At 37.4% G+C, this 21,797-nt stretch overlaps 1 protein-coding gene across 1 annotated transcript in view; it reads right to left on the bottom strand.

The window, feature by feature from the left end:
- The window catches only part of CEP89 (centrosomal protein 89), a 162,380-nt gene extending 140,781 nt beyond the window's left edge, over positions 1 to 21,599 (bottom strand). The window contains exons 1-4 of the mRNA XM_036752388.1: positions 21,377 to 21,599; positions 18,787 to 18,893; positions 7,298 to 7,459; positions 6,061 to 6,256 (exon numbers count right to left, since the gene is read on the bottom strand). Coding sequence (XP_036608283.1) covers positions 6,061 to 6,256; positions 7,298 to 7,459; positions 18,787 to 18,893; positions 21,377 to 21,415 — 504 coding nt within the window. The 5' untranslated portion in view covers positions 21,416 to 21,599. The remainder of the gene's footprint in view (positions 1 to 6,060; positions 6,257 to 7,297; positions 7,460 to 18,786; positions 18,894 to 21,376) is intronic.
- Between the last annotated feature and the right edge of the window lie 198 nt (positions 21,600 to 21,797).

The raw sequence follows: 21,797 nt of genomic DNA, 5'->3' as shown, positions 1-21,797 counted from the left end.
TAGATGTTGTAGGTTCTCAGTAAATATTTCTAAATAATTATTTGCTTTACAAAGGCTTGAACAGAATTACATTAAATAGCAAACCCCACCAAGTACACTTAAAATGCAATTTATCTCACTAGTGTGAATTATAGGAACCTTTTCGGGAATTCATCTAAGATATAAAAGGAGAGTCTTCTAAGTCACTTTCTTGGTAAGTTCAAACATTCAGGTACAGTGGCTAAAATATTATGGTCTTAATTAATCATTTCACTATGATCCAATAATAAGGATGAACAATTAGTAAATTAATTAGGATTTTATATGAAATTCTACTGTCCAAGTTAATTCTTTAAGCAATGTTATTATCCTTAAATTTATTGGTACCCATAAGAAAATGAAAATGTGCTCACATTTCATGCATTTTGCATTTCAGAACAAGAAATACAGGCTCAGAAAATACTTTTCATGTGTTATAACTATTTGACATCTGAGGCACCCATGTGGTATAGTTGACAGTGCTGCATCTGGACTGAGGAAGACCTAAGTTCAAATCTGACCTCACATACTTCATAGCTGAGTGATCCTGGACAAGTTGCTTAATTTACCTCAGCCTCAGCTTCCTCATCTGTAAAATGAGGATAATAATAACACTTACTTATCCTGGGACTATCATGAGAATAAAGTTAGATAATATCTACAAAGTGCTATTCAAACTTTAAAGTGCTACATAAATGCTAGCTATCATCATCATCACTGTCATCAAGAACAGGATCTTACTTCAGCTAAAATAGGACTGTCCTTACAAATAGAAGTTTAAATGAACCATGATTGTTAATTTGTTAATTATCATTACTAAACACAATAAACAGTTTTCTGGCTGTCATATGCCTAAAATATTTTGTTGATCCTTTTTCTAGTCATAACCTTTAACCCCAACCTCTGACCAGAACTTCATCCCCATGTTATCCACTGCTCAGACTTAACATGTCAAAAATTAATCCTTTCCTTCTCTAATTCCTATTGTATTTGTCTATGACTGTTACTACGTTACCCTGTTTAAGAGATTTAAATACAGTACAGAATGTTTCACTCTATATAGTATATGGTCAAATCACTCATATTATTTTAAATAAGGGTTAAATAAGATATTTTTGGTCATTTCTAGAAAAAACAGACATCAGGACCTCCTTAGGAACAAAGTAGTAAGTCAATATGTGATAGTTGAATGACCAAAAGGCTATATTTATATCACAGCAATGATTACAAGAAGCTAAAAAAAAGGTACTGAATATTATATGGTCAAGTTTCCTCCCTAGTCCTAACAGACCCTCAAAAAGATTTTCAAAAAACTAGACAAAAGTCCAAACTGTCAAAGTCAACTCAGAATTTCCCAGTCAAGCTCAAGTACCACTTTGAAATGATGACTAGACTAGAGCAGAGCCAAGATGGCAGAATGAAGTCAGGGACTCACTTGAGCTCTCCCAAATTCCTCTCCAGAAACTGTTAAAAATAACTTCTCAAAACAAATTTTGAAGTGGTAGAACCAAAAAAGAAAAATGATGAGGTGAAACAATTTTCAAGCCAAAGACAACTTAGAAGGTCAGCCGGAAAGGTCTGTCTCACGGAAGTGAGAGTCATAGCTCAGTGCAGACCACACCACTGCAGGCCACACCTCAGCAAGCCAGCACCAAGTCTTGGAGGTAAATAAATAGGCGGCCACAGTTTCTGGAGCTCTCAGCCTACAGACCATAACGGGGTCAAAAAACTAGCCAGAAGATTACAGAAGACTCTCTGATAGCACTGGCTGTAGGACTCTGTTGCATTACCCATAAGTGGCTCCAGATTGCATTCCCATGTCAAGGAAAAGCACTAGCAGGTGCAGAGACCCTGATCACTATTTTAAGACAGATAAGAGTGCTTGTGCTCACTCACAGGCCACAGCACATGCCAGGAAAGCAGTAACCATAGCTTCTTAGATCATACTGCTTTGAAAGAACTAAAAATTTACAGACCCCCTGAACTATTTCTGAAAACAGCAACACAAAAAAGCTGAATCTTGGGATGGTGCCTCCTCCACCATAGGAGCAGAGCCCAAGTTAAAAGTTAAAAAATAGGCTGGGAAAACAAGCAAACAATCAAAAAAGAACCTGAGCATGGAAAGTTATTACGGTGACAGAGAAGAACAAAATACAAACTCAGTAGACAAAAATATCAAAACAGCTACATGGAAGGTATCAAAGAAAAATGCAAATCGGTCTCAGGCCCATAAAGAATTTGCAGAAGAGCTCAAAAAGGATTTGAAAAGTCAAATAAGAGAAGTAGAGGAAAAATTGAAAAAAGAAATGAGAGTGACACATGAAAAATCATGAAAAAAAATCAACAGCTTGGTAAAGGAAGCCCAAAAAAAAACCCTGAAGAAAATAACACCTTAAAAAACAAAATAGGCCAAATAGCAAAAGAGGTACAAAAATCCAAAGAGAAGAAGAATACCTTGAAAAGCAGAATTGGTCAAATGAAAAAAGACAGACAAAATTCACTAAAAAGAACAGCTTCTTAAAAATCAGAATTGGCCATGAGGGAAAAGAGGTACAAAAATTCACTGAAGAAAAGAACTCCTTAAAAAACAAAATTGGCCAAATGGAAAAGGAGGTACAAAAGCTTACTGAAGAAATAATCACTTAAAAATCAGAATTTGGCAGGTGCGAGTTAATGACACCATAAGACATTAAGAAACAATGAAACAAAATCAAAAGGATGAAAAAAAATAAAGATGACATGAAATCTCTTACGGAAAAAACAACTGACCTGGAAAATAGGTCCAGGAAAAATCATTTAGGAATTACTGGACTACCCAAAAGCCATGATCAAAAAAAGCCTAGATATCATATTTAGGGAAATTATCAAAGAAAACTGCCCTGATATTCTAGAACTAGAGGGTAATCCAGTGAATTCCAAGGAATCTATTGATCATGTCCTGAAAGAGATCCAAAAATGAAAACTCCCAGGAATATCCAGAGCTCCCAGGTCAAGGAGAAAATATTGCAAGTAGCCAGAAAGAAACAATTCAAATATCATGGAGCTACAGTAAGGATAATGCAAGATTTAGCAGCTTCTACATTAAACAATCAGATGACTTGGAATAGGATATCCCAGAGGGCAAAGGAGCTAGGATTACAACAAAGAATAACTTATCCAGCAAAAGTGATTATAATCCTTCAGAGGAAAGAACAGATATTCAATGAAACAGAGGACTTTGAAGCATCCCTAATGTAAAGACCAGAGCTCAACAGAAAATCTGACTTTCAAATACAAAATTCAAGAGAAGGATAAAAAGGTAAACAGGAAAGAGAAATTATAAGGGAAACCATAATGCTCAACTGTTTACATTCCAAGATGGGAAGATGATACTTGTAACTTCTAAGAATCTTCTTATTAGGGCAGTTAGAAGGAGTATACATAGACAGAGGGCAGAGGTGTCAGTTGAATATGATGAGATGATTATTTAAAAAGTAAAATTAAGAGTTGAGAAAGAGGAAGGGAAAGGGAAAAGTAGAGTGGAATAAATTATCTCACATAAAAAAAGGCACAAAAGCTATCTAAACTCATGAAAAAAATGCTCTAAATCACTGTTGATTAGAGAAATGCAAATTAAAACAACTCTGAAGTATGACCTCACACCTATCAGATTAGATAATATGACATAAAAGGAAAATGACAAATACTGGAGAGGATGTGGGAAAATTGGGATGCTGCTGCACTGTTGGTAGAGTTGTAAACTGACCTAACTTTTCCAGAGAACAACTTGAAACTATGCTCAAAGCTCTATAAAACTGTGCATACACTTTGACTAAGCAATACCACTCCTAGCTCTGTATCTTAAAGAGATTTTTTAAAAAAGGAGATGAAAAGAAGAGAAAAGAAAAAAGGATCTATATGTACAAAAATAGTTATTGCAGTTCCTTTTGTAGTGACAAAGAAGTGGAAATTGAGGGGATGTCCCTCAACTGGGGAATGGTTGAACAGGATGTGGTAGAAAATTGCGTGATGGAACACTATTTTGCTATAAGAAATGATGAGCAGGATGCTTTCAGAAAAAACTGGACTTATATGAACTGTTACAAAGTGAAATGAGCAGAACTAAGAAAACATTGCACACTGGAAGAGCAGTACTATATGATGATCTACTGTGAATGACTTTACTATTCTCAACAAAGTTATTATCTGAGACAATTCTAAAGGACACATAACGAAAAATGTGATCCACCTCCAGAGAAAGAACTGATAGAGTTGAATGCAGATAGAAGCATGCTTTTTTAAAATTTTCTTTACTTTTCTTGGGTTTTTTTTAAACTGTGTTTTCTTTCGCAATATAATTAATATGGAAATATTTTTTGTGTGATTACCCATGTATAACCTATATCAAATTGCTTACCTTCTCAATGAGAGGCCAGTAGAGGAAAGCAGGGACAGAATGTGGAACTCAAAATTTTTAAAAACAAATGTTAAAAATTATTTTTAAATGTTATTGGAAAAAAATAAAAATTTTTTTAAAAACCATACACACAAAAAAAAGAAATAATGACTAAACATGATTGACATTCTGATGTGGCCACATTTAACAACTGTGAGAGGCACTGTTTTCAGATCAATGGCAAACAAGCACAAATGCTAAAGGTAGACAAGCACACACATAGTACACAGAGAATCAAAGTAAAAGATCAATTTCAAACTAGAATAAAAAAACTACCAATTATAATCAACAAAAAGGAAAAGGAGAAAAAAAAATACATCCTGTTTACAGGTTCCTGAAAGCATAAGGCTTAATATACGGTAATATAGAAAAATACTAGAAGAGGACTTTAAAAATCACCAATACAAGAAATGATTTAAGCTTCAACTCCTACTGTCAGACACAAGCACAAATTTTTGATACACTATCTAAAGTTATGACTGAGAAACACTGGTAGTATAACAGAAAATTAGGTTAGGATAACAAAGAATAGTCCAATATTATTAATTTAATATGGAAAATTCAAATTAAGAAGAAAAGATAGACATTAAAATAAGCAGCATAGAAAGAATTCTGGATTTATAATCTGAAATTATATAAATATAGAAACTGGTTTGAATCTCAACTGTGCTATATACTGTCAGTGTAAACCAATCAAGTCACTTAACCTCTCTGGGCCTCAGTTTCCTCATCTCTCTCATCTCTAAGTCCTTCATAGAGAATCAAAAAAGATAATATTTGTGAAGAACTTTGTAAATAATACAATAAAGCACTGCATAACTCTCAGCTTTTATTATAATAATCCTAATGTCTTTCAAACACTTACTACAGAACAGGGAACTAATTACCAGAAATATAGTGATGAAAAAATTTACCCTTCAATCTTTGAAAGACTAAGAAGGCTAAAGTAAAGTCTCAGTTAATTAATACTGATGGTTTTAATTTTCATAGCATTTACAAAAAACAGTGGAAAACACCTTAAATGCTTTACAGAAAGGGTACTAGACAAGCAAAGTGTAACATGTGAATATGACAGGATACTCTAACTACAAAAATGACAAATATACTCTTTGACAATGACAAATAGTTCAAATGACTATGTCAATACAAGGAAATGCATACTTGAAATTTTGAAGAGCCTGAAGCGGAATTCAAAAGGTGATCTCTGCAATGATGTGTAAAGTTATTCTTTTGAATATGGCCCATGTAGGAATTTGTTTTGCTCTATTATATATGTTTTATAACAGGAGCTTCATTTTTTTGGTTTTCTCAAGGTTGGGGGGTGGGAAGGGAAGGTAATGGAAGTAGGAAGGAAAAGAAGATCTTGGAAAATAAAATTTAATTAGAAAAAAACATGTGAATGGATGGTAAAGTTTAGAATAGAATTTGAGCAATTTAAAATTTATGGTTGGGTTTTTGTCAATAGTTTAGACTTATAATTTTAAAAAAGGAAGCAACTCATGTTGAAAATAATTACCATCAATAACAAAACACATTAACAATTCTTAAAATAATTCACTACAGAAATATTTTCAGGGTACACAAATTCTCTAAGATGTGAAAAATACCTTGTTGTTTCTGTGTGGAACAGCATAAACAGCATCCTCAAAATTATTTTCTTTTTTCTGAGTGCTGAGCTCAACATGTTCACTGTAATTGTTGGAGAGATATGTCTCAACATCTTCATCTTCATCCTCACTATAGCCTGACATTTTAAAGGCTGGTAAAGAATACCTTTTTTCCTGCCCATCTGGACAGTCCGGTCTATGAATGGAAACACAGTATTTAAAAAGAGTTGAAAATAAACCATCTAATACTTATACTTCATCTGATAAAATGGAAAACACCCTGTGGCAACAGTTCATACTACAGGCATCTAAGAACGTTCATATCTGTAAGAAAGAAAAATTCTAATCTTAATGTTTTCATAAACTACACAAAATAATTCTTCATATAGTTATTTTGAAATAGAATCTACAAGAATCTCAAATTTGGCCACCACCTACCATCAGCTAGAATTATTAAAGCATAAGAAAAACTTAGCCCAAGAATACAAAAAGGAAGGAATTTTTTAAGAAAAATTTACTAGGACTGATTGACGAGATTACTCTAAATTTCAATCATAACAGACCATAAATAAAGATTGGGCTTTTTTTCTTATGCCTTAAATAAGTGGTTCTTGTGCTAAGCACAAAAATTATTTGGTTTTCAGTGAAATATTAAGATCCGTCTGAAGGAAAATTCTATTCTTAGCAGGTAAGCCAATCAGATGACAAATCCTGTTGACTATCCTTCACAGTGGTCACAACTGTCCCCTTCTCTCCATTCACACTATTCCCAAGCTAGTTCAAGCACTCTCTCTCACCTTTCAACCAGACTGTCACAATAACTTCCTAATTGGCTTTCCTCCCTCCACTCTTCCCGCTTTGGCCAGGCACTATGCTAAGCACTGGGGTTACAACTAAACCTTGTACCACACATGCTGAATCCCCAAACCAGAATATAAACTTCTTGACGTGTATCTAGCAAAGACCCTTATATGTAACTAGTGCATAAAAAATGTTAAAGTGAGCTAACAAAAGAGCTCTACTTTCATTCAATATTTATTCAGCTCTCTGGTTACACTCAATATTGGAGAGGAAAAATCTGTTGTAACGAAAATTATAACATTAATATTTTCCACAAAAAAAGCCTCTAACAAAACGTATCTTTAGGGTTAGCTGTTACAAGGGACAAAACCAAACCAAACCAAACCACACCAAACCAAACCAAACCAAACCAAACCAAACTGAAATATGATTCTACCCAGGTCTGAACTCGGTTACAGTTGCGTAAGGCTCAATGACACCACCATCTCCTTCCAGGTATGTTGTTTCACTTTCAGAATGTGATCGATGATGAGGCTGAGGAATAGCAAAAGTCCTTCCAGTTAATGTGGACACTAGGATGGCTGCAGCAAGGGCAGATCTAGATAAGATATAAATATAAAACAGCTAAACATTAACCCATGGAGGTAGATTCTGAAGGCATACATTGCTACCTCAACCAAGCAAAAAATGATGATACACATATAACAGAAAGATAATAGTTGTACATACATATATATTATTATATCACCTTTGTAATATTCATGTATTACTAATGGCAAAGATTAGTCAAAAATACATAAAAATATGTATATGATTAAAGAATTAAAAATATATAGCATTTTAAGCTTCTGACAAGATGTACAATAGTCTGGAATTTTTTTTTAATTTTGGTACAAATTACCTAAATCACTATTGTAGATAAGATCCTTTCACTTGGGTCCCCCATATCTCTATTGAATCTTTCTATCTTGGACTATAAGTATTATAAAACTTCTAAGCTTTATAGCTAAGTTACTAAATAATGAAAAGAATGGATTTGAGACTTTTAGCAATGGTTATTATGACAGTTCTGCTCCACAATCTAAATCTTTAAAAAAAAACAAAACATCTCTGTCAAAAAAGATAACCTCAAAATATCAAAAGAAAATCATCATTAAAAAAGGAACAATAAAAGAAACTTTTTCTTTCCAAAAAAGAAAACTTGTATGCAATTTTTTAAATAATGTAATAAAAGAACTCTAAGAAGGCATAAGAAAAAAAGGGCAATAAATTAATATTAATGATGCCACAAGAAATGAAGCTATACAAAAAGCAGAGTACAAGTAATAAAGGAAAATATGGCAGCAGGAAGGGAAGAACTGACATAGTTTTTGTTGTTGGGTTTTTTTAAAGGGGAATAAAATTAGACAATAATAAAATTCAACAACATAGACAATATAAATAAATATTTTAAATGAGGAATAGAATTGTCCTGTGGGACTTTCCTCCCATCTTTGTAGAGGCAGATGGACTAAGGGTGTGGAAAATTTCTTATGTTATCAGACACAGCTGATATGTTAATTTTACTCAACTGTTTTAATTTTTCTTTTTTGGTACTGGGGATGACTCTCTAAGAGGGGAAGGCTTATTTGGAAATTAAGATGATAGGAAAAAAAATATTGATTAAAGAATGTTTTTTAAAATATTGATTAAAGAATGTTTTTTAGGGGCAGCTAGGTGGTGCAGAGAGTAGAGCACCGGCCCTGGAGTCAGGAGGACCTGAGTTCAAATCCGGCCTCAGACACTTGACACATTTACTAGCTGTGTGACCTTGGGCAAGTCACTTAACCCCAATTGCCCTGCTCCCCCCAAAAAAAACCAAAAAAAAAAAAAAGAATGTTTTTTAAAGAATTATCCTGATGAAAGAAAAAATGGAAGAAGCAGCAAAGTAAGCTAAAAAAAAATCAGTTCAACTAGAGGAAAACTTGAAAAATTTGAGAACTACTTATTGAATGTTTATACCTAGATATCCCATAAGCAATTTAAATTCAACAAGTCCAAAACAGAATATTATCTTTTCCTCCAAAACTCCCCCTCTTCACCACAATCTTTTTTTTTTCATTTAGTGTTTTATTTTTCCCCAGTTACATGTAAAAACAATTTTGAACACATTCATTAAAATTTTGAGTTACAAATTCTCTCCCTCCCTTCCCACACCCCCTCACCGAGAGGCAAAAAATTTAATATACATTATACATGTATAGCCATGCAAAACATATTTCCATATTAGTCATGTTGTAAAAGAAAACATAAAAAAACAAGTAAAATAAAGTTTAAAAAAGTATGCTTCTATCTGTATTGAACTCCAACAGTTCTTTCTCTGAAAATGAACAGCATTTTTCATCATAAATGCTTCAGAGTTGTCTTGAATCATTGTATTGCTGAGAATAGTAAAGTCATTCACACTTGATTATCTTACAATAGTACTGTTACTGTGTACAATGTGTTCCTAGTTCTACTCATTTCACTTTGCATCAGTTACTGTAAAACTTTCCAGGTTTTTCTGAAAACAACCTGCTCATCATTTCTTATAGCACAATAGTATTCCATCATAATCATATACCACAACTTGTTAAGCCATTCCCCAACTGATGGTCATGCCCTCAATTTCCACTTCTTTGCCACTACTAAAAGAGCTGCTACAGAAGGACTGGTTTCTGGGAGCCAAGATGGCAGAGTAAGAAGTAGGTTGCTCTCACCCTCCCTTACTGACCTCTGAAAAGCCCATAAAATATTGCCCCAAGAAAAACCCTTAAACAGCTGAACCAGCAGAAAGATGAGATATAGCAGTCTTGGAGCCCAGGAAGTTTGGGGGAATTAACGAAAAGGCTCCTCTCCCTCTCAGGAACACAGAGCAGTACAGAACAGGGGGCATCCCAGCAAGCCAGCAGCAAGCCTCACATCAGCAAACCAGGGGTAAATCCTGAGCCCCAAGGTGGTGAAGCAGGCAAGTGCCAACACCAAGACCCCTAAGTGCCTCAGCACAGGCAAGGGAACCAGTAGATACCAGCTCAGAAAACAACGACATGCACTGGCTTTCTCCAGCAGCCAAATCTCCCAATGTTTCAGCACAACTCCAGGAGGCACAGCTCCAGGCTGGCAGACATCCTCCAGCAGTCAAACATTTGAGTCCAAGGCCTGAATGAGCAGGTATCCCCCCAGGGGCCAGACTCCCCACCCCCACCCTGACAGCTCCAGTGTTGCTGACCCCAGCTCAGCACCAGATAGGTTGCCAGACCTCCACAGCCTCAAGTTGCCAGCACCTGAGGCCCCAGCACACTAAGCCATGACCAGGTCCCAGGCTCCTAGCACAAAAAGCTTGAGTCAGTGCCCTCTGTGCTCCAGCAGGAGAGCTCAACTCTAAAAGCCAGGAATTAGGCAAACACCATGAGCAAAAAGCAGAAACAGACAATGAACACAGATTCTTATTATGGGGACAGGGAAGATCAAGACACAAATTCAGAAGAGAGCAACACTGTCAACATACCCACATCTGAATCCTCAAAGGGGAATATGAACTGATCTCAAGCCCAAAAAGCCTTCTTGCATGAGCTCAAGAAGTATTTTAAAAGTCAAATAAGAGTGGTAGAATAAAAATTGGGAAATGAAATGAGAGGTATGCAAGAGAGGATCAATAGCTTGTAAAAGAAAAGACAAAAATTGACTGTAGAAAAGAAGTCCTTAAAAAGCAGAATTGGCCCAATGGAAAAGGAGGCACAAAAACTAAGAGAAGAGCTCCTTAAAAAGTAAAATAGGTCAAATGGAAAAGAAGGTACAAAATCTACTAGAAGAAAACAATTTGTTAAAAATTAGAATTGGGTAAGTGGAAGCTAATGACTCTATGAGATATCAAGAATCAGTCAAATAGTAACAAAAGAATGAAAAAATAGAAGAAAATGTGAAATACTCCATTGGTAAAACAACTGATCTAGAAAACAGATCCAGAATTGATAATTTAAAAATTACTGGTTTACCTGAAGACCATGATTAAAAAAAAGAGCCTGGACAGAATATTTCAGGAAATCATCAAGAAAAACTGCCCTGAGTGAGGTCCTAGAACCAGAAGGTAAAATAGTCATCAAAAGAATCCACCAATCACCTCTTGAAAGAGATTCCAAATTGAAAAAGCCAAGGAATATGACAGCCAAATTCCAAAATTACCAGGTCAAAGAGAAAATACTGCAAGCAGCCACAAAGAAACTATTTAAATATCATGGAACCACAGTCAGGATTATGCAAAAACTTGCAGCTTCTACATTAAAAGATCAGGGGGTGGGGAACATGATATTCCATAAAACAAAGAAGCTTGGATTACAACCAAGGATCAACTGCCCAGAAAAACTGAGCATAATCTTTCAGGGGAGGAGATTGATATTCAATGAAATAGGGGACTTCCAAACCTTCCTGATGAAAAGGCCAGAGCTCAACAGAAAATTTGATCTTCAAATACAAGACTCAAGAGAGGCATAAAAAAGTAAACAAGAAAGAAAAAATAACAACATGTTATTAACAAAGACAAACTGTCTACACCCCTACAAGCGGAAAATGACACTTGTAACTCTTGAGAATTGTATACACCATTTAAAAGGGATATACATAGATAGAGGGCATGGGTATAAGTTGACTTTGATGTGATAAAAAATTTGATTAGATAAATCTAATTAAGTGGTGAAAAGGGATTGTACTGGGAGAAAAGGAAAGGAGGAGGGAGACAAGGGTAAATTACATCACATGAAACTGCACAAAAACCTATTACAGAAGAGAGAAAGAAGGGAGGATTATTTGAACTTTACTCTGATCAAGTGTGGCTCAAAGAGGGAATAACATAATCAGGTATAGAAATCTAACTTACCCAATAGGAAGCAGGAGGGGAAAGGAGAAAGAAAAGAGAGAGGGTGGACAGAAGAGAGGGAAGTAGTAGTAAGGGTAAAGGGGAAGAAAAGGGAGGGGGCTGATAGGAGGGAGGGAAGACTGAGGGAGGTGGCCATGGAAAGCAAAACTCTAGTGAGGAGGGAAAGGGAGAAAAGAGAGAGAAAAGCATAAACGGGGAGGAAAACAGGAAAGAGAGAAAGACACAGATAGTAATCACAACTGTGAATGTGAATGGGATGAACTCTCTCATAAAACTGAAATGGAAAGCAGAGTGGATTAAGAATCATAATCCTACAATATGTTATTTACAAGAAATCATTTGAAGCAAAGGGATACATACAGAGTAAAGGTAAAAGGCTGGAGCAGAACATACTATGCTTCAGCTAAAGTAAAAAAAGCAGGGGTAGCAATCTTATCTCAGACAAAGCAAAAGCAAAAATAGATCTAATTAAAAGAGATAAGGCAGGAAACTATATCCTGCTAAAAGGTACCATGGATAAAATTGTGCATACTCTTTGACTCAGCAATACCACTTTTAGGTCTGTATCTCAAAGAGATCATAAAAATGGGAAAAGGACCCACAGGTACAAAAATATATATAGCAGCTCTTCCTGTGGTGGCAAAGAATTGGAAAATGAGGGGATGTCCATCAATTGGGGAATGGCTGAACAAGTTGTGGTATATTAATGTAATGGAATACTATTGTGCTATAAGAAATGATGAGCAGGAAGACTTCAGAAAAACCTGAAAAGACTTACATGAACTGATGCTGAGTGAAATGAGCAGAGCCAGGAGATTACTATACACAGTTAACAGCAGCACTGTTTGATGACTGACCTTGATAGACTTAACTCTTCTCAGCAATGCAAGGATCTAAGACAACTCCAAAAGATTTATGACAGAAAATGATATCCACATCCAGAGAAAGAACTTTGGAGTCTGAATGCAGATGGAAGCATACTATTTGCTCACCTTTTCTTTTGTTTTTTTGTTTCTTCTTTCTTGTGGTTCCTTCCATTGGTTCTAATTCTTCTTTACATCATGACTAATGTGAAAATATGTTTAATATCAATGTATAAGTAGAGCTCATATCAGATTGCATACCATCTTGGGGAGGGAGGAGGAGAAGGTGGAGGAAAAAATTCAAAACTCAAAATCTTATGGAAGTGAATGTTGAAAACTAAAAATAAATAAATGATAAGTAAAATATAAATATAAATAAGTAAAATATAAATATTTTTGTACATATAGGTCCTTTTCCTTTTTGTATTGTATTTCTTTTGGGATACAGACCTAGTAGTGCTATTGCTGGGTCAAAGGGTATGCATGGTTTTAAAGCCCTTTGGATCTAGTTCCAAATTGCTCTATATAATAGTTGAATCAGTTCACAACTTCCTCAACACTGCATTAGTGTCTCAATTTTCCCACATCCCTTCCAACACTTGTCATTTTCCTTTTTATCCTATTGGCCAATCTAAAAGGTGCAAGGTAATACCTCAGAATTGTTTTCAAGTGCATTTCTCCAATCAATAGTAATTTAGAGCATTTTTTTATATGGCTTTGATTACTTTGTCTGAAAACTGTTCATATCTTTTGACCATTTATTAATTGGAGAATGGCTCTTATTCTTATAAATTTGATTCAGTTCTTTATATTTTTGAAAAATGAGGCCCTTATCAGAGAAACTTGCTTCAAAAATTTTTTACGATTATGACTAACTGTATTTCCCTCCATCCTATTTCCCTCGTTTATTCTATTCTCTTTCTTTTCACCCTGTCCATCCTCAAAAGTGTTTTGCTTCTGACTTTTACCTCCTCCAATCTGCCTTCGCTACTATCAGCACCATTCACCCCTTTCTTTTATCCCCTTCCTCTCCTATTTTCCTGTAGGGCAAGATAGACTTCTATACCCAACTGAGTGTGTATGTTCTTCCTTCTTTGAGCCAATTCTGATGAAAGTAAGGTTTAAGTGTTCCCTGCCACCCCAATAGTTTCCCCTCTACTGTAAAAGCTCTTTCTTGCCTCTTTTATGTGAGATAGTTTATCCCATTCTACCTTTCCTCCAGGGCATTCTTTTTTCTCACTCCTTAATTTTATTTTTTTAGATATCATCTCATCATATTCAACTCACACCTATGGTCCCCATCTATGTATATTCCTTCTAACTGCCCTAATAATGAGCAAGTTCTTAGGAGTTATAAGCATCATCTTCCCATGTAGATATGCAAACAGTTTAACCTCATTAAGACAGCCATGGGAAAAAAAGCATTTCAGGCACAGGAATGAAAAAAGGCACAAAGGTAAAAAAAGATGAGACATATACAGGAGAGTATAAACAGCCCTGTTTAACCAGAGTGTGTAGAGTGGAAGGAGATAAGGCTGGAAAGATAAGGCAGCCAGATTGTGGAGGGCCCTGAATCCCAGACTAAGTATTTGTTACTTTAATTCTAAATATAGAATCAATAAATTTGGTTTCCTAAATAAACATATCTACAAAGGAAAAAGAAAAAAATGCACTAACCAGCCAATATGTCTAGTTCTATCCATTTGGCAGTTTTATTTCTCGAGATAAAATTAATAAATTAGCTTTCTTGTCATCATCTCTTCAATTCAACACGTAATTTATTTGATATTTTCTATGTAAAGAGTACTAAGGATGAAAATAACACAATCTTTGCTTTAAAGGAGCTAATAATCTTCTACGGGGAAAGAGACATATATCAGTAAGTCTAACCCTGTAATTCCTTTGGTATAGGCACTCTCAGTGTCTCAAACCATTTATATAGTTGCTCAGAGAAGCAACTGGGGGACTTAAAATGACTTGCCCATGGTCACATGACCAGTCAGTGTAAGAGGCAAGATTCAAAAGGAGTTAGTCTTCCTAACTCCAACTCTAGGATTCTACATAACACACTGTGCTAATTCTAAGTAAAAATTAGACATGTACACAAAAAAAAAAAAACCCGTTTTGTGTAAGTACACAAGTTAACATGCACAGGAGTCTATATGAGAAGTCAGAGAGAAATGAAATTTCAGCAGGAAAGAGATGAAAACTTCATGAAAGAAGTGGTACATGAGCTAAGCCTTGAAGGAAAAAGAAGAATTTCAAGTAGAAATATGGAGGGAGGACACTCTAGAAAGAGACAAAAGGAGGTATATATGTGCAGAGGGAGAAGAGAGCAGAACAAGATCTGAGGATGGCTAGGCTAGTAATCTAGTTTGGCTGAAACAAAGATTGTGTGATAATGAGTTTGCGTGAAATAAGGCTGGAAATAGGTTGGACTGAAGTTGAAGAGTACGTCAAAAATCTTTGTTGGGAATCACTCATCTATAATCTAAACGCTCCTCTGGAAACTGACAAAAATCAAGTTTCTGGCCCAGAACAAGCATTCCTTTATCTGTGAGAAACTGGTCAAAGCTTAAAAGCAGACTCAGGGATCTAGAGTAACTCTACCAAATACAGGCATATTTTGAGATTAAGCTTAAACGGATGGTCCAACAGCAGGGATATGCTCCCTCTCTCTTTATCACCATCTTAATTACAAAAACAAAGAAGTCGCTCTTGCAGAGGACTCAAGGCAGAAACAGTTTTGTTTTTTTTTTACCAAACATTTAATATAATAATGCTTCAGTACATTTCTGAAATAGCTGTTAATATAATTAAAATAACAGAATGATATATATATATATATATATATATATATATTTTAGCACTGCATTCACTTTAAATTCTAAGTGTAGGCTAGACTAATCATAAAGTTATAGCAATATGAATTTCAAGTTTTACTTTTCTAAGAGAATGGTATGTACTGTTTTTAGCTTCTCCAAGGTTGTATTTACTTGTATAAGTATGAATAAAACTAATACTACAGGTAAAGAAATTATAATTTTGTGAAAAATAATTCTGAGTTTGTGTACAAATAGTTGGATATTAAAAAGGATTGGAATTTTAAATTTTAAGGTTAAAAAAATAAAACAATAGAATATAATGAGAAAAATTCTACAATAACTCTCGGCTGTCATTGTTCAAATCATTTGTCCTATATTCCCCTTCACTTCAACTTAATTCCTACAATATTCTACTCTAAAACTACCCAACCCCTTCCAATGTGCTCTCTGGAATGCCAGCTCCATAGGTAACAAATGTGCTTTCATTTTGAGCCTTTTTCTTTCTCATTTGTTTCATCTTCTTGTGTTTACTGAAACCTGGCTCATTCCTGATGACAGCTTCCCTGGTCACCCTTTCCAGCATTGGTTATACTTTCACTAGTACCCCATAGTATATTCATACTTGTACTGGTCGAGGTGGGGGAATTAGAATATTCCTTTGTCCCCATTGCCACTTCCAGGTTTTCCCTCTACCACCGTCACTCAGTAACCTTTCTTTCTTTCTTTGAAGTTCAGTCAACACATATTTATCATCTAATCAAGATTCTAGTAGTTATTATCTACAAACCTCAAGGACACTCTTTTTCTTTCCCCCAAGGAATTCACTGCCTGGCTTACAATCTGTCTTCCCCAAATCTGCCTTCAAAATACATTGATATATTGATACTTAAACGCCCTAACCTTCTGATTCCTCAACTTACTCATTTCCCACGACCCATTCTTCCACCTCACACAGCTACCCAGAGACACACTCTTGCCATCTTGCCATCACCCACAAGTGTTCATATGCCACGTTCATGAATTCTGAAATTCCTTTATCTGATCATAATCTGTTTTCATTCCACCTCTCCCTCTGCCTTGCCCTTTAGCCCTGTTCTTCAACCTCATGGACCTGTAATCCCTTCACTGTTCAGTTCTTTCCTAGGCCATCACTCTTGTGCTAGAAACAGTCTCCTCCTTTCCCCATGTCATATCATGTCCCCCTCTGCTGAACCAGTTCAACTCTAGACTTTTCTATTCTAGCTCTTTTATCCCAAGGAATATCTTCCTCTGCCAAACATCAACCTTGGATGACTCCCACCATCCTTTGCTTTCACTTCTACTCATGCGCTGCTAAATGAAGCTGGGGAAAAATTGCAAAGCCATGCTGAAGGGGTCACTACAAATTTTTATTATATAATCTTAACAAGGCACTCAATGAGGCAAGACAATCCTTTTATACCTTTCTAATGGATTAATTATTCCACTTACCACAGCGACTTTTCTAAACCTTTTCATCCCTTCTCAAATTTCCCATGGCTCCCTTGCACCTCACCCTCATATTTCACTAAAAAACCTGAGTCTATTATTCACCTAGAACTCCCTCTCCTCCTCTCCTCTTCATCTCATATCACTCAGATGTCTCATGCAACAATCTCCCCCTTTACCTCTGTTTCACACAAAAAGGGGATCATTCTCTTTGTCAATCCTGCTCCAACCTGTCCTCTCTGGTAGATGGTCCCTTCTATCATGCCTAATCTTTCTAATTTTCAGTCTCTTGCTTTCTATTGGTTGTTTCCCCGCTGCCTCAAAACATATTCCTGTTTCCTCCATCCTCAAAAAACAATCTCTTCACCCATCTAGCCTGCTAGCTTCTGTACAATATCTCTTCTCCCTTTCAAAGCTAAACTCCTTGAGAAGGCTATCTAGAATTGATGCGTTGACTTTATTTCCTCTCACTCTCTTCTTAACTATCTGCAGCCTGGATTCTGACCTCATCATTCAACTGAAACTGCTCTCTACAAAGTTACTTAATGATCTCTAAATCACCACATCTAATAACCTTTTCTTAATCTTCATCCTATTGACTTCTCTACAGCCTTTGACACTATACATCACCCTCTTGTCCTTGATACTCTTTTCTCTAGATTTTTGTGAGCCTGGGTCTCTCTTGGTTCTCCTTCTACCTGGCTGAACTTTCCTCAGTCTTTGCCAGATTATTATTCAGGTAATGCCTTCTACCAGGCATATTCCTCAAGACTCCAGCCCCCTTGGCCCTCTTCTCTTCTTCCTCTAGACCATTCTGCTTGGTGATCAAAGCAGCTCCAATGGATTTGATTATCATCTCTATGCTGATGATTCTCAGATCTGTCCAGCCCTAACCTCTGTCCTCTAACCTTCAGGCTCACATCTCTAACTGCTACTGGACAGCTCAAACTGAAGATCCTATAAACATCTTAAACTCAATGTGTCCAAAACTGAACTAATTACCTTTCCCTCCCAACCCCTACCCTCTTCCTAACTTGCCTATTACTGTCAAGGAACACTGACATCATTCCAGTTACTCAGGTTCACAATCTGCCCGGGCATCACCTTCAACTCTTCACTCTCTTTCTCACCAATCCTCCATAACAAATCTGTTGATTTTACCTTCATAACATCTCTGGCATATGCTCCCTTCTTTCCTTAGACACTGCCACCCCCTTCACTATAGGCCTGGACTGTTGCAAAGGCCTGCTGTTAGTCCTCCCTCCCCTCCCTGTTCCAGTCCATCCTCTACTAAACTGTCAAACTGATCTTCCTGTAAAGTATAGGTACGACTGTTACCCACTCACCTTCACCCTCTCATTCAATAAACTCCAGTAGCTTCCTATTTCATACAGGATCTGTTTTGGTTTTTAAAGGCCTTCATAACCTGGACCCCTCTTACCTTTCCAGTCTTCATTCTTCTTATTAACCTTCCCAGGGACCTTGGTCTCCCTGCTGTTCCTTGTACAAGATACTCCATCTCCCAGCTAAGCATTTTCCCTGGCTGTCCCTCCTCACCTCTGCTCTTAGCTTCCCCGGTTCCTTCAAAACTCAGCTAAAATACCAGTTTCTACAAGAAGCCTTCCCCAAATCCCTTTAATTCTGTTGCCTTCCCCCTATTATCCAATTTAAGCTGCATTTATTTTGTTTGCACATAGTTGTTGTATGTTCTCTCCCTCATCAGATTACAAATTCCCTGAAAGCAGAGATTGCTTTCTACCTTTCTTTATATCTCTTGTGCTTAGGACAATGCATGGCACATAGTATGCACATAATAAAAATGTTTTGCTTGACTAGGTAACACTATGCACAGCAGAGTTAAAACAAAATTGAAACTTACTTAGGTCTTTCTGGAGAAGGATCTGGACTACGAGGTGGGGGTGTTCGAGGAACTGCCGGTCTTGGTGCTATGGTGGCTGCAGGGACAAGACCGTGAACTATGTGTTTCTAGACAAATAAAAAAAAATTAAGTAGTCAGAGACTCTGAAGAACATAATTTCCTAATTCATAAAAGTTAGAAAAACAAACTCACACAGTGAAAATGCTAACTTAACATTTGGTTTGCCATATATTCAGAGAGCCAAGAAAGAATTAAAAAAAAAAAAAACACTCCATCATCTGCATGTAAATCAGCTACAGCAAATGTGTAACTATAGACCAGCCTCAGTCCCCCCGCCTATGTCCTAGTCATCTCTCCAAAATAACGATCGGTATATGCCCAGAGGATGTATTTAAATATTAAGTTAAAGTCAGAGGGAGAGAGAAGGGAGAAGAGGAGAAGGGGAAGCAGTGGCTGTTTTTTGCTGGAGTCTCATAGTAGGCCCCTCCTGGATCAAATGAGTGATGTGAAGAAATCGAAGGAAACAATGGAACGGAAAAGACAAGCGCTCTCTTCAAGAAAATTAGAGACATCAAGAGAACATTTCACGAAAAAATGGGCATGATAAAAGACAAAAATTGTAGGGACTTAACGGAAACAGAAGAAATTAAGAAGAGGTGGCAAGAATACACAAAAGAATTATACAAGAAAGAAGTTAACATCACCAACAACCATGATGGTTACTGATCTAGAGACAGACACCCTGGAGAATGAAGTCAAGTGGGTTTTAGGAAGCACCGGCTAATGCGGGTGATAGAATTCCAGCTGAACTATTTAAAATTGTAAATGATGATGCTTTTAAGGTGTTCCACTCAAAATGCCACCAAATTTGTAAAATTCAACAGTGGTCACTGGATTGGAAAAGATCAGTTTACTAAAAAGGGGCAATACCAAGAAATGTTTAAATTACCAAACAACTGCACTCATTTCACATGCCAGCAAGGTTATGCTTAAGATTCTGCAAGCTAGGCTTCAGCAATATGTGAACCAAGAATTACCACAAGAGTAGGCTGGTTTTCAAAGAGGCAGAGGAACTAGAGACCAAATTGCCAACATTCACTGGATTATGGAAAAAGCAAGGGAGTTTCAGAAAAAGATCTACTTCTGCTTCACTGACTACACTAAAGCTTTTGTGTGGATCACAACAAAATGTGGCAAGTCCTTAAAGAGATGGGAGTACCAGATCATCTTACTTGTCTCTTGAGGAAACTGTATGCATTCCAAGAAGCAGTAGTTACAACTATACATGGAACAACTGACTGGTTTAAGATCCAGAAAAGGCTGTGTATTGTCACCTTATTTATTTAACCTATATGCAGAGTACATTATAGGAAATGCTAGGCTAAATGAATCAAAAGCTGGAATTAAGGCTGCTAGGAGAAATATCAACAATCTCAAATATGCAGATAATACCACTCTAATGGCAGAAAGTGAAGAAGATAGAAATGATACTCCTAAAAAACTTTCTCATTATAAAGGCAGTTAGAAAGAGTACTAACAGAGGGCACAGATAGTTTAATATGATGGGATGATTATCTAAAAATATAAACTTAAGGGGTGAGAAAGAAGAATACACTAAGAGAAGGGAAAAGGGAGAAGTAGAATGGGATAAATTATCTGACATAAAGGAGGCCCAAAAGAGATTTTACAACTGAGGGGAAGGAGAGAAGGGGAAGGAGGGAGAGAAGGGGAAGAGGGAGGGAAGATGAGGAAAAGAGAGAGGAAGGAGGGGGAAGGGAGAAGAAAAAAAGGTGAGAGAGGGTGGAGAGAGAGGGTGGGAGGATAAGAGGGAAGAGAAAAAGGGGGAATAAGAAGGGAGAGGGGAAGACAAAAATGGAGAGAAGAGGAAGAGGAAAATAAGAAGGAAAGGGGGAACAAGAAGGGGAGGGATGCATAAGAAGGGAAAGAGAGGAGTGTTGAATAAAAATAGATAGCTAAGAGAGAGGCAATAAAGAAGGGAGAGGAAAAGGGGAAACAAAAAGGGGAGAAGGGAGGTTAAGAAAGGAGAGAGGAGAAGGATAAGAGACAAGGGAGGATAAGAAGATGTGAAGGGGAGGATGAGAAAAGAGAGGGGAGGGAAAATGAGAAGGGGGAGGGAGGGGAAGAGAAGAAGAGAAGGAGAAGGGGAGGAAGAGGAGAAGGGAAGGATGAAGAGCATAAAAGGAGGAGGGGAGGGATAAAAGACAGGATAAGAAGAGGATGAGAAGGGAGAGGGAAAAGGGAGTAAGAATGAGTATGGAAGGGAATAGAAGGGGAAAATAAGCGATGAGAAGGGTAGAGAGAGGGAAGAGGATAAGAAGGGGAGGGAGGGGAGAATAAGAAGGAAGGGGGAATGGGGGAATAAGAAGAGGAAAGAGAAGATAAAGAGGAGGGAGGAGAGAAAAGGAGGCGGGAAGGATAGTGGGAAGGAGGGAAGAGAGAACAGAGAGGAGCAGGAGAAAGGAAGGGAGAATGAGGAGGAGGAAGGGCGGCCGGAGCCCGAAGCTTCCAAGTCCAACCCCGGCCTCTACTTCCCGACCCCCAGGGGCCCAACAGGTGAGTCTCTACTTACAAACTGGCTCCTACGGTCCCTCCTGAGCCCAAGAGGCATGTTTGTGGCGGGGGAGGAGGGGGGGGGGCTGGGCTAGGGTTGTTAAAGATCACTCCCTCCCCCCGAAGCCACAAGTTCTTTCGCCCAGCCCAAAGACCTTAACCAGCTGCTTTAGGACCAGCGCTAGCGGAGCTCCAGACGCATCCCCTTCGCTACGGAGCCCGCACCAAGGGCTCTCGGCATTGGCTCCCGCTTTCCGGCTGACCAATCAACGGCGCGCTCACTGCCACGCGGGCTGGCCCTTGGCAACCGGAGGGGCTCGTTCGAATGCTCTCGGCTCCCACTGGGAGCTACAGACCCTGGCCGCTCAGCTTCCTATTGGCCACTGGTGACGTCCGTCTTCCCTAGACTGGGCGTTCGGGCAGAAGGAAGGCGGGACCAG

This window comes from Trichosurus vulpecula, chromosome 3 (assembly GCF_011100635.1).
Source record: "Trichosurus vulpecula isolate mTriVul1 chromosome 3, mTriVul1.pri, whole genome shotgun sequence".
Lineage (NCBI taxonomy): Eukaryota > Metazoa > Chordata > Mammalia > Diprotodontia > Phalangeridae > Trichosurus > Trichosurus vulpecula.
Note: the sequence above shows the minus strand (reverse complement) of the source record. Positions and strands in the feature narration are given on the sequence as shown.